This window comes from Penicillium citrinum, assembly GCF_028827155.1.
Source record: "Penicillium citrinum strain IBT 23319 chromosome Unknown utg000001l:1.0-4955037.0:1.0-4956770.0, whole genome shotgun sequence".
Taxonomy (NCBI): domain Eukaryota; kingdom Fungi; phylum Ascomycota; class Eurotiomycetes; order Eurotiales; family Aspergillaceae; genus Penicillium; species Penicillium citrinum.
Genome location: NW_026622686.1, coordinates 809052 through 834280, shown reverse-complemented (window position 1 = coordinate 834280; position 25229 = coordinate 809052). Strand labels below are relative to the sequence as shown.

General features: G+C 45.1%; 10 protein-coding genes across 10 annotated transcripts; 4 read left to right on the top strand and 6 right to left on the bottom strand.

Annotated features, from left to right (window-relative positions):
• Window positions 1-618: 618 nt before the first annotated feature.
• N7469_000330 (DODA-type extradiol aromatic ring-opening family dioxygenase) lies at window positions 619-1888 on the top strand (the record flags this gene model as incomplete). Its single annotated transcript, XM_056639250.1, has 4 exons — window positions 619-906; window positions 957-1129; window positions 1193-1353; window positions 1428-1888. The coding sequence occupies 4 exons, from the start codon at window positions 619-621 to the stop codon at window positions 1886-1888; spliced, it is 1083 nt and encodes a 360-aa protein (XP_056505007.1).
• Window positions 1889-2105: 217 nt separating this feature from the next.
• N7469_000329 (L51/S25/CI-B8 domain-containing protein) lies at window positions 2106-2642 on the bottom strand (the record flags this gene model as incomplete). The annotated part of the gene is made up of 4 exons (XM_056639249.1): window positions 2106-2161; window positions 2232-2264; window positions 2322-2451; window positions 2490-2642. 4 exons carry the CDS (start codon window positions 2640-2642, stop codon window positions 2106-2108), a joined length of 372 nt encoding a protein of 123 aa, XP_056505006.1.
• Window positions 2643-3106: 464 nt separating this feature from the next.
• Window positions 3107-3953, top strand: N7469_000328 (mitochondrial pyruvate carrier family protein; the record flags this gene model as incomplete). Its single annotated transcript, XM_056639248.1, has 4 exons — window positions 3107-3303; window positions 3406-3421; window positions 3552-3688; window positions 3749-3953. 4 exons carry the CDS (start codon window positions 3107-3109, stop codon window positions 3951-3953), a joined length of 555 nt encoding a protein of 184 aa, XP_056505005.1.
• An 833-nt stretch (window positions 3954-4786) lies between these two features.
• N7469_000327 (putative extracellular exo-polygalacturonase) lies at window positions 4787-6463 on the top strand (the record flags this gene model as incomplete). The annotated part of the gene is made up of 7 exons (XM_056639247.1): window positions 4787-5111; window positions 5203-5569; window positions 5625-5683; window positions 5735-5895; window positions 5948-6238; window positions 6286-6360; window positions 6419-6463. 7 exons carry the CDS (start codon window positions 4787-4789, stop codon window positions 6461-6463), a joined length of 1323 nt encoding a protein of 440 aa, XP_056505004.1.
• Window positions 6464-6959: 496 nt separating this feature from the next.
• Window positions 6960-7460, bottom strand: N7469_000326 (uncharacterized protein; the record flags this gene model as incomplete). Its single annotated transcript, XM_056639246.1, has 1 exon — window positions 6960-7460. The coding sequence occupies one exon, from the start codon at window positions 7458-7460 to the stop codon at window positions 6960-6962; it is 501 nt and encodes a 166-aa protein (XP_056505003.1).
• Window positions 7461-8761: 1301 nt separating this feature from the next.
• N7469_000325 (FAD-binding oxidoreductase) lies at window positions 8762-10298 on the bottom strand (the record flags this gene model as incomplete). Its single annotated transcript, XM_056639245.1, has 3 exons — window positions 8762-8895; window positions 8954-10109; window positions 10167-10298. 3 exons carry the CDS (start codon window positions 10296-10298, stop codon window positions 8762-8764), a joined length of 1422 nt encoding a protein of 473 aa, XP_056505002.1.
• Window positions 10299-11999: 1701 nt separating this feature from the next.
• On the bottom strand, window positions 12000-15033 carry N7469_000324 (non-ribosomal peptide synthetase; the record flags this gene model as incomplete). The annotated part of the gene is given in 2 exon segments (XM_056639244.1): window positions 12000-14243; window positions 14254-15033. 2 exon segments carry the CDS (start codon window positions 15031-15033, stop codon window positions 12000-12002), a joined length of 3024 nt encoding a protein of 1007 aa, XP_056505001.1.
• A 1426-nt stretch (window positions 15034-16459) lies between these two features.
• N7469_000323 (uncharacterized protein) lies at window positions 16460-19010 on the top strand (the record flags this gene model as incomplete). Its single annotated transcript, XM_056639243.1, has 7 exons — window positions 16460-17228; window positions 17284-17426; window positions 17479-17925; window positions 17985-18167; window positions 18215-18380; window positions 18520-18646; window positions 18710-19010. 7 exons carry the CDS (start codon window positions 16460-16462, stop codon window positions 19008-19010), a joined length of 2136 nt encoding a protein of 711 aa, XP_056505000.1.
• Window positions 19011-19031: 21 nt separating this feature from the next.
• N7469_000322 (molybdenum cofactor biosynthesis protein F) lies at window positions 19032-19442 on the bottom strand (the record flags this gene model as incomplete). The annotated part of the gene is made up of 1 exon (XM_056639242.1): window positions 19032-19442. One exon carries the CDS (start codon window positions 19440-19442, stop codon window positions 19032-19034), a length of 411 nt encoding a protein of 136 aa, XP_056504999.1.
• Window positions 19443-22674: 3232 nt separating this feature from the next.
• On the bottom strand, window positions 22675-25217 carry N7469_000321 (Zn(II)2Cys6 transcription factor; the record flags this gene model as incomplete). The annotated part of the gene is made up of 3 exons (XM_056639241.1): window positions 25007-25217; window positions 24694-24864; window positions 22675-24611 (listed from the first exon to the last, which is right to left on the bottom strand). The coding sequence occupies exons 1-3, from the start codon at window positions 25134-25136 to the stop codon at window positions 22675-22677; spliced, it is 2238 nt and encodes a 745-aa protein (XP_056504998.1). The 5' UTR covers window positions 25137-25217.
• Between the last annotated feature and the right edge of the window lie 12 nt (window positions 25218-25229).

The following is a 25229-nucleotide window of genomic DNA, read 5'->3' as shown; positions in this document are numbered from 1 at the left end:
TTGTTCTAGTTTTAACTAGACTGACTCGACTCGCCTTATGTAACCTTTAATGACCCCAACGCTTGATGTACCATTTTTGTTTTTGTTTTTTTTTTCTTCTCTTCTTGCTGGACACCAGCTCTTATTCTTATATATTCTCTTTTTTTTTTTTTCCTCTTTGGATTGGTGTGCATACCCCGGAGCTAGGCTATTACATCAATAGACGGATTGTTCATATTTCAAGTAGTACCTAGTATTTTGATAATATACGATATCTACCTAGATATCGTATATTACCAACATCTCCCATGAACCTGAATATCAATCCTATCTTATTATACTCTTGTACAAATAATATAATATCATTCTAGTATACTATGTACTAGTATACTACATACTAGTTAGTATATGGCGAAATCAACTACCGCGGCCCTTTTCCGCGCTGACACAATCACTCCGCTTTCCATCCGTAAATCCGCGAATATTCATCGATCTTGCTAATCCTGAGTAATTCTACTAATTAGGTACTTCTAGATTATTCTCACCGACAGATTGATTTTCTTTCTCAAAAACACCCGACATCCACTCTCCCTTCTATCGTCCCGAATCAATCTACCTCGCATTGACAATCGGATATATATGTCTAGCTCGGGCACAACAGACCCCAACCCCAATCAACCCTCACATCCAACGCAGGATTCAAGCACACCCAATCGCAGAGCCCTCTACTCGCTCTTCGCACTCATTTTCGCCATCCTTATTGCCGTACTTGCACCAGTCAATCTGGATAGAATCCGTCACTTTACCCGCTTCGCTCGCTCCGCTACTAGCGGATCTGGATCTTCAGCACCAGCACCGCTTGAGTCGAGGGTACGCTCGAATCTTTCGAATATGAAGACACCGATTTATTTCCTCAGCCATGGTGGGGTACGTATCAGCACCAGCACTGAAAAGTATTGAATACTAATGACGTGCAGCCAAATGTGATGTATCAAACAGATCATCCAGCGTACAAAACACTAGGATCCATCGGCAAAGAAATCACGACGAAAGTCAAGCCCGATGCTGTGGTTGTTTTCTCTGCGCATTGGCAGGGTGGCGATGAGACTATTTATGTTAATACGGCTGAGATGACTGATCTGATTTACGAGTATGAATTTATCTCACTTAATTGTGCGGTGCATTGAGATAGATTGAATGCTGATATCACTAGTTTCTATGGATTCCCGGATCACTACTATAAGGAGAAATATCCTAATGTCGGTAGTAGAAAGGTTGCTGATAAAGTCCTTGCTGCGTTGACTGGTGCCGGGATTGAAGCGAAGGGTGTGAAGCGTGGATTGGATCATGGAGTTTGGGCTAGTTTTAAGTGTGGTATGTATATCCGCATCAGAACAAACGACATGGAAGAAGGGTGAAGTGAAGACCGTACTAATGCAAAAAAAAAGCATTCAACCCAGAAACAAACCCTCTAAACGTACCAATCGTACAAGTCTCACTATTCAACACCGAAGATCCAAATCAACACTACCGTCTTGGTCAAGCAGTCTCACACCTTCGCGAACAGAACATTCTCATCATTGTTTCCGGAATGGCGGTGCATAATTTGCGTGATCTGCGCTTTACATTTGGTGATTCACGGCCGATGCCGTATGCGATTAGTTTCGACGAGGCGCTTAAGGAGGCTGTTGTTACTGATCCCGAGAGTCGGCAGGAAGCGTTGGCGAAATTGTTGTTGAGACCTGATGCTAGACAGGCGCATCCTACTTTTGACCATTTGCTTCCTATTCATGTTGGGGCGGGAGCGGCGGGAGAGGATCTTGGGAGGAGATTGTGGACTTATCCGGAGGGAAGTATGAGTTGGGCGCAGTTTCGGTTTGGGGAGGTGGAGAATAGTAGTTCGCTGTAGCTGTCGTGTGCTGGTGGTGCTAGTGCTTGTGGTGAGATAAATGCCGTGAATTTAGTGTATTTGTTTCAATCTTCTCTCAATGAGTCTTCCGTATGCTCTGTTTTAGGTGGGTTTTAAGTGAGGTAGGTGCATGAATTTTGATGCTCGATTCATCTATAGGTACACATAGGATTGATGATTGAAAACGCGAAACGGAAATTAAGAATCGTGGTCAAATTTATGACTGCTTGACCAGGTTCGTGATGCGCTCTTCGATCTGGGAATCAGAAAGTCCTATTGAGAATTAGCATGTCATTCACTCAAAACCTCCCCGTCATTCGAATCTTCGGAGTCCAACACATACCAGACAGCGCCTCATTCTTCTCCTTTCCAAACTCTGTTACAGACTATGTATTAGCATAACCTTGCTGATCCGCGACGTGCATGTGCGTACCGTATCGGGCAAAGACTCGCGGCTCGGTACCCGAGGCCTCGCGCATCATGATGGGTGTGTGCGGGTTGTGCTTCTTCATGGTAGGGTAAGCGCGGTTAATGAAAGACCTAATTAAGTACAGAGCTGTTAGCTAGAGAGCCATTGGCGCGAGGAATGGCTGGTGTAGACAAGAGAGTCGGGGATCAGAGTTGGGTCGGGGAGGATAGGGTCGGAGTCGGCGGATGGGAAAGCTTGCCTTGTAGCGGCGCTCTGCTCAGAGGTCTGGCAGAAGAGGAAGCGGAGCTCCTTCAGGCCCTTGGTAAAGACGTATTTGCCGGACATGGTGGGTTGAGGGGGAAGTGGGATGAGGGCGAAGGGAGTTCTCAGTATCAAACAGAGCAAGAGTGACACTTTGGATCACGGGATTATTCGCGGGGATTCTGATTGGTCGGATGATTAATGCCTAAGGTGTTCAAAGTTACCCAATGGGGATGGTTTTATTGCCTGAGGCAGGAAAGGTAGGATTGCCTCTTTTGGACTAGTGGATGTGATTATATCAGCCTTCAAGATGGCTGTAATGCGATTCCAGGATACTCGAGGAGAATAAAAGAATTTAAATGATTAATTGAGAGATAACGATATATCTTCACTTTGTATATCCCCTTTTCTAGCAACACACTGCGCTGTGCTGCTCGTTAAAGAATTGCCATCGGAAAACTCCCTCCCCGATCACCGGACACTTCCGCCCTTCTTCTCCCCAACGACAACGACCTTCTCTCCACCACATCACTCTCCTCTCCACCGCCATGTCATCTCGTGTCGGCTTCCGTTTCTTCAACAACGCTCGCTTTGCGTTCCGCAATGCCTCTGCACCATTCCGCCGGCCGGGTGGTCAGGGCTGGCGATTCCAGAGCTCCGACGCCGGCGCCGCCGCCGCGGAGCAGCAGAGCACTTTCCAGCGCATGTGGAACAGCCCTGTTGGTGTGAAGACTGTGCATTTCTGGTGAGTTCGGAAGTTCAGCTTGAGAATCTGAGCTATGTGATGTTATATGGCCAGCGAATCGGCCTAATTTGTATGATTGTATGCTAACCGCGTCATCTGTAGGGCTCCCGTTATGAAGGTACGATTGATTCGAGCTTCCGTTTGATATTACTTCCTATGCTCTCTACACATTTTACGAATACCGCTGGATAAACAAGACTGGGAATATTGCGCGACAGACTGTTGTAACAGAATGCTGACTCTAACAGTGGGCCCTTGTCATCGCCGGTATCTCCGACTTCAACCGTCCCGCCGAGAAGCTCTCTCTCACCCAGAACGCTGCTCTGATGGGCACTGGTGCCATCTGGACCCGCTGGTGCTTGATCATCAAGCCCCGTAACGTCCTGTAAGTTGCCGATCCACATATCTTGTACCTTCCACGATGACGTTCGCTAATATGGCTTAGGCTTGCCGCCGTTAACTTCTTCCTTGGATGCGTTGGTGTTGTCCAGGTTTCCCGTATCTACATGTGGCGCAGGAGCCAGGAGGGTTCCGCCGTTGAGGCTGCCAAGGACCTGGAGCAAGATGTCGCTGACTCTGCTAAGTCTGTCGCCAAGCAGGCTGAGGGTGCTGTTGAGGGAGCTGTCAAGTCTGTCGAGAAGTCGAACTAAAAGACGGTATCCTCATGCGTGGGTAGAGTATGATGCAGGTGCTAGAAGGTCTTACTGGTTGGATCTGTGCAGGGGAAACGGGGGACCTGCATGATAGAGAATCTGGGTTCCTCATCGAGGATTTTCGATCTGACAAGCTCGCCGTGAATGATTGAAGTTTCGTTTCCCTGTTTCAATTTATTCCAGATAAGCCCGCTGTACATATAAATTGCAGTGATTTGTTTCTCTCCGTTTCTCAGTAAATCATATCATCCGTAGTCCTTAGTTATACTTCGTATAGCATACCAGACAACTTGCCTGGAGCATAACAAGTTGAGTTTCCCCTAGATTAGACTTGCTTATAGATAGAATGAACGAACCCGACTAATCACGCATCATCCTGAATGCTGCAGTCAATTTCTTCTCCACATTCAATTTCCCCGGGATTTTCCTCCCAATCGGTGAAATTTCTCCTAAATCTTCCTCCTATCGGACATCCTCAAGCCCTAAAATCGAAGCATTCCTCAATCTCCGTCCACCTCGCTAATAAATCAATGTTTTCAGATTTACGCCAAAGTCCCCATCTTAAAGCCCTCTCCACAATTAACCATGCCATTTCCCCGGAGAAAGCAGATTACCCCGCGAGCCTTCGTCTGCGGGTCGTGCTAGCGCGTGCATGGGGGAAGTCAACAATTGAAGAGTTTAGTGTAACTTATTTCCATTTTCAAATACCGGTATATAAAAGAAGGGGATGGCTAGGTATAGATCTAGTAGCGAACACTTATTCCAAGAATTCCCCCATAAATCACCCTTGAAAGTACCTCTGGGATAGCTGCTATCCAACGAGTCCCAGAATGAAGATCTCGAATACATTGACACAGGCCCTTGGCCTGTTCTTGTCATTGGGAATGACGGTCGATGCAAAGCCCCCTTCAGCATCGAAATATTCTCGCACCGAGGCTTGCAAACCGCATCATCCCTTCCGTCCGTTGCCTGTTAGTCAAGCTCGTACGCGAACTTGCCATGTTTCCAGCCATGGAAATGGAGTAGATGATTCAAAGAATATCCTCAAAGCACTGAAGAAGTGTAACAATGGTGGGAAGGTTATTTTCGACGAGGACAAGACGTATACCGTTGGTACGGCACTGGATATGACATTCTTGAAACATGTGGATTTAGGTACGTTGCCTTAGGGTGTCTGTAAAGCGACAATGTGCAAATAGTAGTTGAGCCATATTGATTAATAACTAACTATTTCCATGATTTGCAGAGGTCTTGGGTACAATTCAATTTACCAATGATACGGACTATTGGCAAGAACATGCATTCAAGCAAATTTACCAAAACGCAACGACCTTCTTCCAGCTAGGTGGTGAGGATGTTAATGTCTACGGTGGTGGTACATTGGATGGCAATGGTCAAGCTTGGTATGACCTTTACGCTGAAGATGCCTTGATTTTACGTCCGATTTTGATGGGTGTTATTGGATTGCATGGTGGAACTATTGGGCCACTCAAGTTGCGCTATTCGCCGCAGTGGTACCACTTCGTTGCCAATTCCTCGAACGTGCTTTTCGAGGGAATTGATATTTCGGGGTATAGTAATAGTAAGCATGAGGCGAAGAATACTGATGGCTGGTGAGTAATCTCTCGGCGAATATAATTCCGAAAATTCAATCTAAGCATGAATTAGGGATCTATATCGGTCGTCCAATATTGTCATTCAAGACTCGGTTATCAACAATGGCGATGGTAATATGTTGATCGAAAAACCTTTACTTGCACAAGACTAATACCTTCTAGACTGCGTTTCATTCAAGCCGAATGTTACAGATATCATTGTTCAAAATCTTCACTGCAATGGTTCCCACGGAATCTCCGTTGGCTCCCTAGGTCAATACCCAGGTGAAGTGGACATTGTCGAAAATTTGCTTATCTATAACATTTCCATGTTCAATGCATCAGTGAGTATGAGCCAGCTACTAAGAACTTTGGATGATCACTGACAAAATCCAGGACGGTGCCCGCATCAAAGTTTGGCCAGGAATTTCCTCTGCCATGTCGACCGACCTACAGGGTGGAGGTGGTTCTGGAAGTGTCAAGAATGTCACTTATGATACCATGGTGATTGATAACGTCGATTATGCCATCGAGGTGACCCAGTGTTATGGACAGAAGAACCTCACGCTGTGCAATCAATACCCCTCGAACTTGACCATTTCAGATATTCTGTTCACAAATATCAAGGGTACGACGTCAGGTAAACGTGATCCTGACGTTGGTACTATTGTTTGCTCGAGTGAGACGGTAAGTTGATATGAATCTGGACAAGGGAATCCTTCTGACCATCTTAGGTTTGCTCAAATATCAAGGCTACCAATATTGATGTACAGAGTCCGGATGGCGATGATGAGTTTGTCTGCACAAATGTGAGTTTCATCGAACTAGAGAGTGACCATGAAAAGTCCTAACTGACTTTAAATTAAGGTTGATAATACATTACTGGAGGTCAACTGCGCTGCTTCCAGTTAAGTTATGCTCCAAAAATTAGCGTTGAAAGTACATCGAGACCCTCCTGGGCGAAGCAAGCATTGAAATGAATGTTCAAGTTCAGAGAGAAGGATTTTCTATTCTAGCACTAGTATACATGCTCGCGTAGGAGTTTGAGCTCTTCTAATAAGTCTATAAATACCACATGACACACCATGCGAGGCACATGTCACTTTAGGGGTCACGGCTTTGCAACCACCTTTCAACCTCCCCCACGCTTTCTCGAAATAGCAAATCCGCATAGAGCCTATGCATCCCACCGATAAACTGCAAAAGAGAGCCTACCATATTTGGCCATGGATGAGAGGCTACTTGACAAGAATATTGTATGACTACATGGTCGCCTGTGCAGGTGTCGTTACTTTTCGATCTTGAAACTGAGAAACGGTGGATACCAGCGAAAGAAGTCCCATCTACACCAAAGCCAATATCGATATAACTTTGGATTTCTTCGGATGAGGGTTCTGGAATTTGAGAATCAATCACTTGGAATCCACCATATATCTTTGTTGATACCGGTAGAAGGGTAGACGTCGGAATTTGCTCGGGGCTCCACACCGGGGAGGCATTTTGTGAATTCATTGCTATTTCCTCTATTAGTTACGTTCTTCAATACCGAGAACACAGTCATACCCGAAAGATGAACAAGCTCCCATCGCAATTTCCGTAATACAGTCCTTTCAGGACGAAGGACTGCCCCACCGAAGAAACCTTTCGTGAATCTGGCGAGTAGTTCCTGATCCGAGATATCCCGTCGATGAGCTGGTATGGGGACACTGATATAACGTGTATCAAAGACGATAGATCCACCCCTGGGATCAACGATTTTATTGACAGATCTTGAATTGCGAAGAGAGTCGGAAACTGTCTGCTGCCGTGTCATTCGTTGAGGATCAATCTGGCGAACTGCTTTGTGAACCGTGTACGCATATGTGGCGGATGCAGCCGCGGCTGCGAATCCTGATATTTTTAATAACATATTTGATTTCATCGGAATGATTTGGATGTCGGTATAAGCGGTGGTGGAAAAGAATAAATAATATGGCTGTCAGATTGTTGAGTCATACTAGGATCAGGTGACAGCCTCGTATAGTTAGTCGCTATGCTGAGCAGGATTACATGGAAATATGACGAAACAAGATATTGAAAAGTGAAGAAAGGCCAACAGAAAGCTATCCAATGGGAAATCCAGCATCTAGAGCCAATACGAGTAATTGGGATAATGGATCAATTACCGAACAGACTAGGCATGGAGAAACCAGCATATCACAACTTCCATTCCTTGCTTTTCTTCTTCCCATTATTCACTTTCTAGTATCAATGACTGGAGAGGAAATTATACCAAGAAGCTATGAAATCACGTAGTCAACTCATCTTCGTGGATCTGTAGGATTAATATCTAAATAAGTTGTTTCTTCGAAGACCAGGCTTCGTCTGCGGTCTCCCAATTCATATTGCCTATACGGCGAAAGTATTCGCTATACAGCTCAGTACTTCCATGGGTTAATGATTGTACATTATACACTACTCCCATATCGATAGGTAAGCTGGAAAGATGATCAATACGCAGGCATCTGGAGCGGGGCACCCTTCCCTATCTACTACGTCGTACGAGGATCCTAAACGTGCGGGTAAGTTACCATCTTTGGTCTACGTGAAGACTTGATGCTCACTAACAAGGAATATTCATGGTCAAATGGTATACACCATAGGTATAGTACTTTGGCTATCTCGTGGCGTCTTATCCTGCTGGTAGTTTAAAGTAAGATGGAGGGTTGTGAAGATCATTACAGCCTCGATATAAGTGGATTGCACAACCGCGATATTGCCATGAATCTCAAAAAATGCTAACATTAAGTTTTCTAAAGACTTAGATGGGGAGCTCTTCTAATACTAACAGTAATCTGCGGCTCTGGTCTTGGATTTGGTCTTGAGATGGTTATCAAAACCGAATCGATTTGGTGTGCAGTCTTGAGATTCTAACCAAAATCTAACCGCAAAATCGAGAGGTCTTCAAATACTGAAAAAGCACAACGACTCTTGCGGTGAATATCGCAGTCTACTGGGCGAAATACCAATAAACAGATAGATATTCGATATAAATATGTAAAACTACTCAACACGGAATCGGCAATTTGTTTCAATAAAAAGCAAAAGAACTCATTACTCATCCATTTAAGACCAAATAAGGCTTCCTTGAGGTAAAGGAAGCCGTATTTGGTCTTAAATTGATAGAACAGTATGTGCACGTCTCTGCAATCATAGGCACCGAGTGCAACTCTACTCAGATTCCGTCAAAGATAAGCTCAGCGGATTCAGATTGCAGAAGAGATTATCCGGGTCATACTTTCTTTTAATGGAAAGTAGTCGATCGGCATTGACACCAAACATTTCTTTAGGTGTCCTACCATTATCTATATGACCAGATTAGCATACATTTACACAATTCTGTCGACTTGTTTTAAAAACTACCTTTTGTATATCCAACGAAGTTCGACACGAATGACGGAGATTCGTTCTTTGTTCTCTCCATTTCCTCCACGCACATCATTTGAATAGTCTCGCCCCAAGAAATGTATTCAGAATTGTTGGCGGAATCTTTCCACTGCAGAATCAATGCCCCGTTCAAACAGTCATCACGTCTAGGAAATGCGGTGTCTGTCACGGAGGTCTTGCAAATTTGCGTAGGATCGAAGAAATCAAGCTCGAGACAACTTTGACGTAGATCAGGCTCATTTTTTAATTTTATCGTAATGGTCTCTAAGAGCGAGAAGGCAAATTCAGCTCTAAGTGGTGTAGCCAACTGGACGCCTAGCAGTTTTTTTGGGCCTCCGGGGGGCACCAACGCGTTAAGTAGCGTATTCGCTTCCAAGTAAGGCTTCATCTGCATATTTTCTTCAATGCAAGCTATACTGAGTAGCATCTGGAAATGGTGCCTGCCTTCTTTTTCGGAACCGTTGAAGAATAATACAGTTGTGATGAGAGGTTCTTCATTCTCAGGTGACAGTGAGAAAACGCATTGTGCCGCAGCTTTTCCATCCACATGGAAAAGCGCAGAATTGAGGGCCTGAACAACCTCTGAAAGTTGATTGGGATGGTAAGTTATAGTACCATTCCATACCTCGTTATGTTGCGAATATCCTTGGAATACAAATTCGACCACGATGGCAAAGTTTTGACCAGCTCCGCGAAGAGCCCAGAAGAGGTCTGAATTTTCTGTGTCGGAAACATCCAGTATAGATCCATCGGGAGTGATTACTTTCGCTTTAAGAAGATTATCGATTGCAAGGCCGTACTGCGGAGTAAGATACCCATACCCCCCGCGAAGCGTAAGCCCTCCCACTCCAGTTTGGCTGACTGTTCCTCCAACCACAGCTAGATCATGTAAAGCAGCTGCCTCGTTTACATCACTCCACAAAGCTCCTCCCTCTATAGCCAACGTCTTTGTTTCAGGGCACACGATCACTCGATTGAGGCGGCAGAGGTCAAGTAAAATACCACCCTCAGTCGACGCGGAGGTATCTGTTGAATGGCCGCCGCCTTTTACGGCAAAGTCGATTTCATACTTCTTTACGAAGACCACAGTTCTTGCTACATGATCTGCCGTCTCGGGTATAACAACCACTCCCTTGCACAAGAATTAGCAACCACAATCGAGGGTATTGCAGAGAATGTCTGAAAATACCGGTGTTTGGTTTCCAATACTGGACCACCTCTTGGTGCTCGTGCTAAATTCACAAGAGCCCGGTTTAAAAACGTTAGATCCGAGCTGCAATTCTAGCTCCTGGATCTGAGCAATAGAGATCTTTGACCACATTTTTTCAGGTAAGTTTGAAAAGTTGTTTTCCGTAGCTTCTATTGAAACTCAAGGGTTAATGATTGTGCTTGTTTGTACCTGGTGCAACTTCCTGAAATTATATATGTTGATGTGTGTAGTTGAGTTATACTACTAGTATAACACAGGGAGCACTCCAAGTCTGGAACCAATCCCATGACAGAAACTGTGTAACCCCTAAAACTTCAAGTTTGAAGGTTTCAAGTTTTATACAAGGATGTATGAACGCAATAGGCCGCTTTGAGCTCAATCGACAACAAGAAACGCCTACCATCAAGTTCAAGAACTAACTTGGTTACGTGTCGATGATGCTATAAACGTCATTCAGATTATATTGATGACCTCTCGCAGCCAAAATAAAAATAGGAAAGTGTATGATTTGGCTGTAATGGGTCACCTATCGCTAAGATCTTGTTCTTAAACGCATTACATTGTAGCATCAGAAAAGGCCCGTCCGCACTCCCTTGCATAGAGGCAATATTTCCGTGTTTTGTAATGCTGGTTTCCATATACTATGTGCAGGAAACGGTGAGAAGCACAGTTGATTCTTGGCTGCATAATATCGGTGACTCGGTGTATGGTGTACGGACGTGAGACTCGGACAGCGTTGACAGCATGTTTGCCTCGTCACGTGTGGGTTTGGCATTGAAGGACTGCGCTTTGACTCGTCAGATTTAATTTGATTGATTCTTCAGGCCTTTCGCAGCCTAGTGTACGGCTGCATGCAGCCCACTAGCAATGTACATATATGTATACTGAATTAAGCTGCACGCATATCCAGCTTGCCGACGATTTGCAGCCAAGTTGCCGGGACCACATTTTGAGAATGCATCAAAGCGTGATTTTCCTAGCAATGGTAATTTTGTTGGAGGTGGAGAGCAATCAGGAGATATAATCAAGTCTGGGATCATATTATGCCACTTACACATAGTTCATATTGGCACTTGACAAATTACTTAATGGTCTACTCTGAGAATAGTAGTACTATTCTCAGATAATTTGGTGTGCTTTCCGCGATATCTATGTATAGAGAAGTATCCCAGTTCGTACCGACATTTTGGTAACCAGTATACTAAATTCCTTAACTAGTTAGTTGATTTATTATCATTAACAAATTAGGTTGAAAATATGTTGTATCAAAAGGCAACCGAAAATATCTATATTCTCTTGACAAGAGAGGCTGGCTGCCTTTGATCAGCAATGTCCAACCCAAAGAAACTTTATATCAATGCATTTAATTTTAATAATTTCATCATTTTCTGGATTTCCTGGATTTTCTGGCTTTTCTCTTGTTTTACGTGACATCCAAAACCCTGTTAGGCACAGTCTCCGTTGAGTAGCAATGCGTCGAGGAAATTTATTTTTCCTTTTTGCTGTTGGCTACAAAACCCCCCAAAACCCTAAAGCAAGTATAGTACCCAAAGGTGCTAAACTTTTTCTTGCATTCGGCTGTCGAAACAGTCTCTTCTGACAAAACGAAATGGCTTTATGGGAACTGAGTGACTGTCTATATTCAGATTCAGGCCATCTTCATTGTAATTACAGGTTTGGAAATATCTCTCTAGAAAATCGGTAATGCAAAAATCAAAATTTGCGTGTTCATTTAACTCAAGGACTTAAAACTTTCAGTAACCTCATCATCTCACCTTCAGCATCAGCTCGAAATGGTCCATCTAATATAACCTAAATACTAAAGTCACCTCTATTTACCCAGTAATCAACAAGTCTCCGTAAGAGGTCTGCATCAAGTGCCTTGTACCTGATGTCGGGACGGTCACGCAAGGCCCGAGTAGTGTTTTGTGCATCGTAGATAGGATTGTATGTGCCGGTTTGGATTCGACTATTATTCCCCAGGACAGATTCCTGTAGAAGTGGCACCATAGACTCCAAAGGATTTCCTGGGGAAGACTTTATCTTCTCGACCCAGTCATTGTAAGGTACCTGCTCCACCGAGAACCCAGCCTCATTGATAATTTCGCATGTACGTTCCATGCTTACCGACTGCGTAGGGTCTGTGGATACCAAATGGTAAGATCGGCCTAGGTTATCCATCTTGGATGCTATGTGCAGTATTGCAGAACACACATAGTCCACTGTGACCCACTCCAGGCGCTGGCTAGGCAGATATGGGAAGTTTCCACATTGAATGCAACCCACAATCATGCGACCAAAAAAATCATCAGGATTGCCGATAGCTCGAGAGCGATCCCCAATGATAAACCCTGGCCGATGAATGATAACTGGAAGGCCACGCGCACGGGATCGCTGAATCATCTCCTCCACTACCCACTGACTTTGAGAATAACCCATGTCGTAAGGCAATGATCCAGCGTGTCTTGATAGTGGCTCATCTTCAAAAACGCGTTCAACCTTGTTGATGAAGCCCGTGACGTTCCACACATCAATAGATGAGACGTACTGGAGGGACTTACGTCGACCCTGCACTGCAAGTCGGATTATGTTCTTTGTTCCGATAACGTTGGGTTCATAATGGGCTTCGTATGGTTCGCACCAATTGACACGAGCTGCAACATGAAACACAACACTCGCCCAATTAGCGAGCCAGTAAAATTTGTCCCTTCCAATTCCCAGATCATCATTTGCAAGCTCGCCATCGAGAACAATGACCTTCTGCATCATTTCCGAGCAATTATCCCACAATTCATACTTTTGGAGAGTCTGTCGGATACGGTCCTTCGCAGTCATACTCCCACGATGTCTAGCAAGACAAGCAACTTGTCTCACACAAGGCATTTCCAGAAGGGAACTCAACAAGTAAGCACCCAGAAAACCAGTTGCTCCAGTCAGAAAAACACGACCCTCCCCTTCCGATATCCAATCCGCAGGAGCTGCAATCTCGTCAGCCAAATGGGAATCCCGCTCCCACTTCAGCACCTGCGAGTGAGAATCGGGAGTGCCGCGAGAAACATTGAGTAAAGCTGAAAGGTTCTTGTATAAAGGTTTCTCATGGAGTTGGGCCATCGTTATCGAAACGCCCGTATGGTGCAAGATTTCTCCAAGGAACTGAGCAGCCTGGAGGGAACTCAACCCGAGAGAGAACACATTGTCGTCGGGGCGGATATGCGAGACACCAAGATAGTTTTTGATTTTTGATTGCAACCATTTTACGTTATCTCCATCGGTTGGTTCGGTTTGGGATTCTTCGCTAGAACGAGTCTCCACGTTGTGATTTTGAGTCTGCCCTTCCTCTGCTAATGCCTTTCGATCAACTTTGCCAGCCGGCGTAAGGGGAAATTCATTCCGAATATCGATAGTATCAGGAATCATATAGGGCGGGAGTTGCTCTTTGGCCCATTGAATGATTTGGTCTTTCTCGCATTCGCGACTGGTATCTTCAGGAATCACGTATGCAGTCAAATGATCAGAAGTCTCAGACGTGCTTTGGATGACGGTGCATGAGAAAACCTGTGGGTGATTCTCTAGGGTACTTTCAATATCTCCGAGCTCAATTCGATTTCCATCTCGTTTGATCTGATTATCTGTTCGGCCAATATAATCCAGAAGGCCGGTGGAATCTCTCCATTGGCCAAGGTCACCGGTTCGATAAACACGAATTGATTCACCAGGTTCCCCGCCCAGGTCGCCGCTATCTAAGTAGATGAATTTTTTGTTTGACTCGTCAGGCATGTTTAAATAGCCACTTGAAAGCTGGGGCCCGGAGACACATATTTCTCCTGCCGCTCTTATGACGGTAACAGGTCTCATATGTTCGTCCAAAAGATGTACTTTGGTGTGTCCAACTGGCCTGCCAATGCTAATATCATCAAATTCACACTCCTCCAAATCAATCAGATGAATCGTGACATAAATGGTCGCTTCTGTGGGTCCGTAAATATTCCACAGATGCTCTGGCGAACCCCCTTCAAGGACTTTCTTCACAGCAGCAGCATTCGCTCGCTCGCCCCCCTAGTAAAACGTTTCGTTGACCAGAAAACGTGTCTGGCATGACATGCGCAATAACATTGAAAATGGCAGCCGGAACAACCATCGCTGTTACTTTATTCTTGTCCAGGAAACCTTTGAGGGCGAGTGGGTCGGTAGCAATGAGTTTGGGAACTTGAACCACTGCTGCCCCGCGAAGAAGCGGCATCCAAACTTCTAGAAGCGATAGATCGAATCCAGGATTAATGAATGCGGTCATTCGATCTGAGGCAGTGAGAGTTGGTCCAGGGAAGTAGTTGATTACATGGAGAATACTAGCGGCGCGAATCTCGATCGGCTTTGGCTTCCCCGTTGACCCAGACGTGAAAAGAATATGGCTGCGATGTCCTTCTGGACACCCAGCCTGCACATGTATCTCTTTACATTTCCCCGTATTGCCCTCCTGCTCCAGGATATCTTCCACAGCCAAGACCTTGGAATCCGTAAACTGTTTGGCGAGGTCTCGATTAGTGACCACGAGATGAAGGTCAATATCACGAAGCATATCCGAGACACGCTTTGCGGGCATGTCCGGATGAATAGGCACAACGGTTCCTCCAGCTCGCAGGATGGCGACTTGTGAAATAATCTGCTGTATTCCCGGGTGAAGAAAAACACAAACAGGCTCTTCATTTGCGAAATCTTGCGATTTAAGAGCCTGGACTAGGAGATCCGCTTTTTTGATAAGGGTTTGGTAGCTGATTTCACGGTCATCTTCGATCACAGCGGTTGACTGAGGAGCGTCATTGGCAACTTGCACTAAAATACTCTCCATTTTGTAAGAAAGGAAGTAGCTTGGGATAGTAAAGTCTTTGAAATAAAAATAGTATTGATATATCGTGCTCAATAGTAATAAATTGATATCTTCCGTTGTAGAGAACTTGAATGATATTGATGATTGTTATTTATATTCGAACATATTATTCTGAGCCAAGCTCTACAAACATGATATTTCGTATTTTGTCTACTTCATACTATGCACTGCATTCTTCTGTGCATGATTCTGAGAGACATGCCGTCATTTCGCAGCCCCAAGCTCTGTATAACATCATATTGCCATCGCTACCCTGAAAAGGTCAAAACGTTTTGTAGAGAAAGAACTACTTGATCCCTCAACAAGACGACGCGTAATCTCGTCTTACATTAGGTCCAGCGAAAATGAGTAGTGCTTGCATACCGCTCTTCCTCGAATCGATCTGAGAGCTCGTGGGAAGTACTCAGTTGCGTGGCGATTCCCAGTTTGAGAATACAATGCATTAACGTTAATGCATTGTATTCTCAAACTGGGAGGAAAACCCTGAATTAGCACACCCGCGTGCCATCACAGTTCATGCTTTGAGTTTCTGTGTCACTTTCGGGTACAATATCCCGGGATATTATACCCGGAAAACTTGTAGTAAGTACGAGGCTTCTAGGTACGACTTCTGGCAGGATATCCATCCGCGGGTGTAACATTCACTTATGAAGATGGTATGAATAGACTCTTCCTAAGGCGAGGGGATTATATTTCCAAGATGCTACTTGTTTTGACTTTCAATAGAGATGCATTTCTAGAATTGCTAACTAAATTAGTTGAATGATATTGCGATCCCTGAAATGTCTCATCACCTTGTACCTTCAACGTCGATTATATCCTCGACCTGATTATGATCCTTTCTCAGTCTAGGAAGCCACCTATTATTACTTTTAAGTTTTCGAAAATGTCATCATTATGGTCTTTAGGGTTCCATTCACCCTGAAGATTTCTCAGAATCAAGGATCTCTCGTTTACATTCCCTGAACAGTACGTCAATCCATTCTTCGGTGTTATGATACAACCTCACATTGGATGGTGACTGGTAACCGAAGAAATGATTCTACATATTAGAACTTCACCTAATGTGAATATGATGACGCGTTTTTATTCAAGATGCTGCATGAGTAAAATCTTATGAATAATGGAAATATCCTCCTTCACGTTATAAAAGGCGTTCTGAATTACCACCAGACCGGGCAAGGAATTCAGGATTAAAGCTTCGCTCTGGATATAAGATCGTCTTTCAGAAGTGATTGTAGGTTTCACAAATACTCTTTCCATTTGCCGTGCAGTTATACATTTTGGTACTGATTATACTGATTAAACTAGATTTATTCTTCTAAACCGCTTTTCTCTACATAATCCATTGTTCCCCAGTTATCCTTTACAGCTACGCAACCCAAAAATGCACCAAGGACAACTTCTTTCTCAGCGTCTGCTGACCAGCATGAGGAACCTGAAAGAGAATAAGGGGGATATTATGTCTCCACCCAAACCGAGCCAGTTCGCAGGAATGGTTGATTTTGGGTCTAACGACACGCTTTCTCTTACAACTTCTGGGGCCCTAACAGAAGCCTTCTTGAGCGAACTAAAGAGAAACCCGGGTTTCAAGGTTGGGAGTACGTCCAGCCGTATCTTTGAAGGAGGGAGTAAATATTTGGATGATCTAGAGCACGACCTGGCTCAGATTCATAGGGCTGAATCAGCCTTATTTTTTGGTTCTGGGTTCGACGCCAATGTTGCTCTTTGGTCGACCATTCCACGGGAAGGAGACTTCATACTCCACGACGAGTACGTGCACGCAAGCATTCACGATGGTATGCGAAGAGGGAAAGCAGCTACAAATTCATTTCCCCATAACGACTGTGATGGCTTTCGAAGTCGCCTCCAAAATTTGATCGATGAACATCAAGACGTGGCTGAAGGCAAGGTATTTGTTTTCGTGGCTCTGGAGTCTTGGTATAGCATGGATGGCGATGCTGCTCCCGCTAAAGAACTTCTTAGCATTGCCAAAGGAGTACTACCTCACCAAAATACCATTTTTGTAATTGATGAAGCGCATTCCAGCGGCCTCCTGGGTCCAAGAGGAGCTGGATTTGTGACAGAGCTGGGGCTGGAAGAAGACTTTCAGATCCGTGTTCACACTTGTGGCAAAGCTCTGAGTTCCACAGGAGGTAACTCAGCCTTTCCCTAGACCTTTATCCTTATTGTATCTGACTGGCTGCACAGCGGTCATATTGGCTAGCCCGGCTGTTAGATCAGCCCTCCTCAGCTACGCACGGAACTTGATATTCTCAACAGCTCCTTCTTTTGTGACATTGGCAGCTGTAAGAGCAGGATATAACCTGATTACAAGTGAAGAAGGCCAAAAGGTGCGTGCTTCTATTTTCCACTGCCACATATTCTATCTAATGAAAATCAAAGCGTCGCCAACAGCTCCAGAAAAACATCCGTCTATTTTATGATAATCTAGTAGGTGATTCTGAATGGGCAAACGTCAAGCGTGAGGAAATTATTACTCTGCCCACGGAGAGAATGCAAAAGCATAATACCATCCAATCACCGATTATAGCCCTTGTGACACTGCCAGGAAAGGCGAACGACCTGGCAGAATATGTCCGACAAGCTAAATTCTGGGTCAACGTCGCGCAGTATCCAATTGTGCCCAAAGCACTGGAGCGGGTCAGAATCTGCATACACGCTCACAACTCAGTAGAAGAGATCAATGGCTTGACAACAAAAATACTGGAGTGGGCTAAGTCTCAGCATCAGCATCAGCCGCCTTTGAGCCTCTCGTGGAGCCAGCCAAGGTCAAAACAGGCTGTTACATTGGTCGGTGCAGGAACTCAGGGTACTCGATTAGCTTATATGGTTTGTCTTTTTCCTCATTGGTGTTTCTTCAACAGCAACTGATATGGGTTCCTCTGCAGTGGTCAAAGCTTGGAACAACCGTCTATCTACTCGATGAGATATCGGGCAAACCAAAAAAAGCGCTCAATGATGTCGTCAAGCTTCGATTTAAAAATTTGTCATCGGAGAAGTGGGGAACTATACTGACTGGCTCCTTTGACATGATTAAGACGGCTTTAGAGTCTTCGTGGTTGGTCATTGAAGTAGGAACTTGTGAATTCCCTACATTGAGTGCCGCTAACTTTTTAAGTGTGTTCCTGAAAATCTCGAGAAGAAGCGAGCGGTACTGCAAGAGCTTGATAGCCATGCAAGCCTCGAAACCATTATAACATCTAACTCAAGTAGCTTCACCATCGCCGATATACTAAATAACTCGGAAATTGTCGACAGAGGTCGGTTTGCTAATCTTCATTCATGTAAGTTATTGAGAATCATCGCATGGAATCCACTGCATAATTCCATTTATTAACAGAAGTCGTTTACTAGATTGGCCTCCAGAAACAACAGGTTGGTGCTTAATGAGAAATCAAATTGTTCATCACTAAAATTCAGCAGTGGTCGAGATTATGGGATCGGAAAATACTCATCCTGAGATAATAACCAAGCTCATTCAGGAAACGAGAGCCCACGGCTTTGAACCTTTTCATGTTCGTAAACAATCTACTGGGTTTATTTTCAACAGGTAAGTCTCAGTTCTACTTCCCAATACATCGTTTGCAACCATGCAGAGCTAACCAGAACTCAGAATCTGGGCAGCAATCAAGCGCGAATCACTTGCTGTATTGCAGGAAGATGTGGCTTCTGTTGAGGAGATTGATTCCATCTACAAAGCAATAACCGGATGTCAGAAAGGACCCTTCGAGCAAATGGATATTGCCGGGTTGGACGTCATATTTGATGTTGAAGATCACTATACGGCCGTTAAAACACAGCTACCGGTGGGTCCTAGAGATCTTCTTCACCGCATGGTCTCATCTGGGAAACTTGGGGTGAAATCCCGCAGCGGATTTTATAGTTACAAAGAAGAGGAGCAAGGTCCGCAGTAGGCAGCCTGCTCTATGATGCCTCTAGCGGAACTTCACTAATTCGGTCGTGGTTCGTTGTTCGGCTTTTGTACGATCCAGTCTAGACAGCCCAGCTATAACCTGACCAGTGGAACGATTCAAAATTAAGCTCACATGCTCTTCGAATTCTGGTTTGTAGAAAATAAAGAAGTTGCCAGGTCGTACTTCAAAGGCTTTGTATTTGTTTGTGCCTTTCAAGCCTTTCTCTGGACCCGTAATGACTTCCCATTTCGGAAGGGTTTCGGTTTCGAAATGATGAATGATAAGTGCATGGCCTTCAAATTTGATGCTGATTGTTTCGCCTACGAGGGCAAAAGAGGTTGGCATGAGATGCTCGTCAAACCCCACTGAAAGCTCCTCTAAATTCGGCCATTGCGAGACGGATACGAAACCATTTGACTTGGTGGATGCCATGTTAGAGAAGTTGCTAGCCTTGAAATTGTTGAACAACTGAGTAACCTTGAACGATAATTATTTAGATATATATACAGACATATATGAATCTATACATATGTTGAGGTGTATTTTCCGCCACTTAATTTCCTATAGAAATGTCGCCTAAAGACGCCGGCAGTTGCTAAGGATCCAAGGATGGCCACTAGGGAATAACGCGAGCAAGATCCCCAATACTATAAGACATTCCCACTTACAAATGAATCCATATACCAGGGATACTGGATCTCCACAGCTAAGCCCTGTAACTATTGTACTGCAGTCTTTAGTAGACATGACTGGGTTTTCATGCGGCTAGTAGCATACCTACAAAACGCCTCCCAGGTTGCCATGAGGGAAACACTCAACGACAGCATAGAAAAGACGGAAAAGTTCTGCTGCAAGAAATTGATTTCAGTAGAGAGCTTTCATCGTATGGTGTTGTAGAACTACCTGAAGATCTTCTACCTGCCCAAGAGCTTCATTAGGGACGTTGGTGGCATCGACGGCCTTTTTCCATTCGAACATTTGCCTCGCACATATTCGAGTCCGGCATTGCTCGTCAAAAGTTGTGACCACGTCAGGGTAGACAAATTGGCTTATGGATATGCATACTAATTCATTGGACATAGATGACCTTAGATGTACAAAAATAAATATGAAGGAGAGCCGAAGCGCTGTCGGAATTCCGGCCAATCAATGAGCTTGATATCTCTCTGAGCATATTTAGAGCTGCGAAGTGCGTTTGGCTCGCACTAAATGGTCGTTCGCGGTTAAGTGTAAGATTGGAAGTACCCGAAACATTGATACTCTTCTGTGTTGAATGCTTCTCCGCATCTGACCAGATAACGCGCGAGAACCCTGCCTTAAATTGGATGAGTATCATACTAAGATCCTATTTCCCCCATTTTCTCATTGTCTTGTCTATTACTGCCTGTGTGTACAAATTAGCCCTAGTTAGACTCTGTATGTATTCCCAGCACATCCAGTAAGCACTTAGCATCTTCATCTATTCGTTTCACGATGATTTCATCAGTCATAATCGAACAGACGGCGATATAACTACCTCTCTCTACCTAGAGGTAGTTGAAGTAAGTTCCATGGGCATATCCCTCCCAGCAAGGCCACTTGACACGGGGTTGACCGACTTGGTACCATATCTTCGACGAAATTGTTGTTGAAACTCGATCAAACTCCATCTTGACACATCTCTAATCATAAAAAATTAAGCTCTTGGAAGCATCTGTAGATTTCTATAATATTCTGATATCCTGGTCCTAATTGAAATAGCGATATCTCGAGGTCTACTAGCTCGTTTGTTACGTAGAGAAGTGTTTCCAAAATGGTGCATTATACGATTCAAACCGGCGCATCAGATTATACTCCTGATATAAAAGAAATATGTTTACGATTAAGATAATACACAAATAATAAATGATCATCCCCTAGGTGCGTTATCCTTATCTCTATCTGGCTTGGTAGCACCTTCCTGACATACTTTATTTCCCCCACCTTCCTGCCTTAAGGTGCTTTCCTCCATAATCGAATCTCCCACCTTTCATCATCCTTTTTCTCTAGACTATCCTATCACGAGACCCTTGCAATTCTACGACGCATAATCGCCAACCCACATATCGACGAGGTCGATGATAAGGAGGCCTGTCACTGACAAAACAGCCAAAATGGCCTAATACTCGTCTATGGAATGCGACCTCCCCGACGAATGGGTGACTTTTATCATCCAGACAATCGCCGTTCGCACGCAAAGCAAACGATGGGCTTCAACCCTCGACAAAGATGGAGACGTGAGACGGAAGCGGCCAAACCATAGAGCCAACTTCCCTCGGCTGGTTCCACGCATTACCAAGCTTCATCAGCTCACGCAACTACTAGCTTTTTCAAAGGAGCGAACGGAAATCTACGCGTTAAAGTGGATATTCGATGTATGAATCTCCGCGGACGCGGGATAAGAGGTATGTCTGGGTCGGGAACGGGGAATTGCGCGAAAATAATTCCTTTCATCATATTTTGGTAAGTCTATCAACTGCCTCTGTAAATTGTGAATGCTAATAGATCAGTGGTGATCCCCGTAAATGGCCCAATACGTGGTCTTGTGCCGAGAGGATACAATCAGATGGATTATGTCTATGGAGAGGTCAAGGTCCGGGCACCTTTTCGAGAACCATGGATTAATTGCTAAGAACTATTCGGAGGATGGGAGGTGTTTAGCGGAAATTCAGCATCAATCAAATCAATTGGTTGGCCGACTTAAATTGTTGACTTCAATGTTAGATAAGTCAATTTCTCCAATACTAGTGCTTTGTCCAATAACTATTTCCCGGCATCTGCTGGTAAAGATTGTGCCTGGATTGATAGTGACCATCAACAAAATGAGGCACCGGAAGTCTATTCATACTTTTTCAATTACATGGGCTGTTGCTGGGGGCTCAAAATTGAGAAGGTTATAATGGAGGCTGTTCGACGGGACACTAGAGGCTAAAATCCGCGACGGCGTTAATATGAGTGCTGGTGAACTAGGCTAGCAGAGTCGTGAATGATTCTGGTATACAGTTCGCTGATAAGGGCAGTTAGAATGGGAACTCGGACCAGTGGGCCTACATATCCGAAGATTTGGGAGATTGGTAAGTTGGAAATGTAGTGAATGATGGCTGGATCCGGGTGCATTGCAGTGGCATTGGCAGTGGTAGCGGAATTAGCATCGAAACTGGCATCCATGCCAGTTAATGAATGGATTCAATTGGGAGCGGGCTTCTGGGAGACTGAAGTGCAGGTTTTGGTCATGTACAATATGAAGTGGTGAAATCTGTATAGGACCGATCTTGAACGGATTGCCTAGATTTGCAAGGGGGTTAGATATTCACGGCCAGAGGTGGCCAGAAAGTGAATCTAGAACTATCTACAGAAGCAGAGAGAAGAAATAAAGAGATCAAGGGCGAGTGGTCAGTCAACAAGGACACGATCGAGACCAGAAAGATTGGCTGAGAGTACAATTTGAACAAAAAAAAAGATCACAATAGGGCTTCTTGGTTGTCGTTATTCGTCACGATTATGTAGACAAGGTCCATCGGAAATGTATTAGGTCGGTACGTCGGGAGGAAAATGCTGATGGATCTTGGGTAAGATTCTTTTAGTGAGATCATCCGAGAAACACTGGGAATTTTGATTAGCGCAGATCAAGAAACATAACAACGTATTATTTACCTTCCCATCCCCATTCACCCATAACATTAACCCAATGCAATCTGCTTCGCACCGTTCTCTCAAATTCAATATTCTCCAGGGATGATAGAGCCGATCCTCTCCTTTTGGAAATGGGGCTTGTTCCTGTCGGAGCCGAGCCGCCTAGGTCACCAGGTGCTCCACGAACTTGGAAACCATGTGGAATATTGTCGGGTCCACGCAATGCTGAGGGTCCCTTCCCGTCACTTGAAAAGGAACCGGGACGTCTGCCGTTAGTGCTTATACTCGACTGTCGTCTCTCGGCTTTCAATGCGTCTCGACGAGACCAGACCTCTCTCATCACATCGAGACACCGATCAACTCCGCCAAGCATCAGACGAGACTGAACAGTGTTCCACCGATCCAGAACCCACTTTCGATCATCTTCCGTGTCGACTTCAGAGCCGGCTGCGAGGAGAGGAAACATTTGGATAATGATCGTTCGCGACGTATATGGAACCGTTGCGAGAAGAATTAAGACGCGTTTCGCGAGCTCTTCGGCAGGTTCAGAGGGCATTTCCGGCACTGCTTGATGTAGGTACAAGAGGGTTGCCCAACGATAAGCGTGTGCGACTTGGATGCTGTGTTGGACTTCGGACGTAGGATCTTCAGGTGGTTCAAACCACGTTGGTGGTTCCCACTGCTCAATCAAGGTCTTCAGCTCCATCGCCTGTGCCACAATTGACACGGAGTTTGTTGCTGTTTTACGGACCCGTTGGACAAGTCGGGCGACGCGACCTATTAGAGGGAACAGGGTCGATGCACAGCCCATCAATGGATCGATCTCATGGATCGCGTCTCCGGGGAGTTGGAAGATAGCGGGATTGAGGTCTTGAGGGCTCGATTCATCCAGAGAGGTTAATCTGGCGATGACATCCATATATGTCCAAGTATTATACAGGAAGCGAATGCGGTCGAGCTCCTCAGGTTGCAGGCCTCCTTGGAGACCCATATTTAGTAGCTGCATCATCAGTGCTTTGGCACCGCGTAAATGCTGGATACAAGTGCGTGTATTTTGATCCCAAGTGTCAGCAAATGCCAGGGCGAGACTGGTAGCTAAAGCAGTATCGGCCCGCATATTCTGTATCTGTTGCCTAAGACATGTAATACTTTGACGCATGTGTTTGACACCCTGCACTCGTAGCGATGGATTCTCTTTAGCATAGTGGAAAGCCGACAGAGCGAAAAGCGCATGGTACAATGCGGGTGTACTCTTCGCTAGAGGCCATATGAGGGTCCGCCATGGGTTCTCAGTTGCACCATCCTTGACAGAAAGAATACCGCATGTCATTTTATCAAAACGCATGGCCAGCATTTCTCGACTCTCCGGTGCTAAGCTGGGTTGTTCCGGTATGCGGGAGAAATCAAGTGCATCGCCATCATCACACGAGAAGCTCAGATTCCAGGGTCCACCCCCTGGGTCTGATTGTCGAATGATTTCTTCAATATCGCCGTTGTCATCCTCAAGCAACTGGGAAAAGCTGAGCCCCGGACTGCCGGAGGGTTGCATTTGCTGCGGACCAAAGAAGACTGGAACCGAGTGATCATCCAGATCTTGATCCGACATCAACTCATCTGTGAATGGCACTGAATGCTGGAAAGGTTCCAGGAAAGACAGAAAATCCAGAGGATCGGAGTCGGCAGGCATCGTCACACCCATGGGGGTAGTAGACTCAACGCCATTGGATGACTCGTCCGGAAGTTGAAACTCATCAAGGGAATGGTTTTCGAGTGAAATGTAGCTCTTGAAACTATCTGGCGATCCTCGAGGGCCAGTTTCAGGAGGCGTCACGTTAGAGCTGGTTTGCAAAAGAGTAGGCGGCGTCGACTGTTCCGTCCTCGGTGGAGTGGGAAAATTTTCCGAGTTAGCCAAATTTGTCTGCGCAGGCTGTGACTGCTGCGATGATGCAACTAGAAATGATGTTTTAGCGAAGACAATACGTAATTTATGATACAGAGTGATGCACGGCGGCATCTTTGGGAAATAGTGTACCCTTCTTGGTCTTCACAGTGGGCCGGCCCACGGCAAGATTAGTCTCCTCAAATGGCCGCCATTTAAAATCCTTCTTATATCCCCCACAGGTGACTTTACGGCGCTCGCACTGATGGCAGGACGGCTTCGTCTCGTCGCACTTCAGCCGCTTCGCCTTGCAGGTAATGCAACCTGGGCGAAGCAGATAAATGGGTCAGCGTTTTTGTTTTGATCGCGGATGATTAATTGTTCAGCCAGTAGCCAACGGCTAGGAAGACAGTCAAAATGCCACTGGCCAAATCACCAAGTCCATTAAAACTCGACATCATCGTACCATTGCGACTCTTGGTCTGTTTGGGTTTCTGGGTTGACTGCTTCGCCTTTCTGGGCGAGGCAGGCTTCCCGGCCGGAATGTCGGGCGAGTCTAGAATCGTGGACGGCGATGGGATTTTGATTGTTTCCATACCAAGGTGTCTAGTGTAACCTTTGGACCTCGCTGGGTCGAGAAGAGATGATGGATGAGAAATATCAAAATCCAACTCTGGACGAGCCTTGGA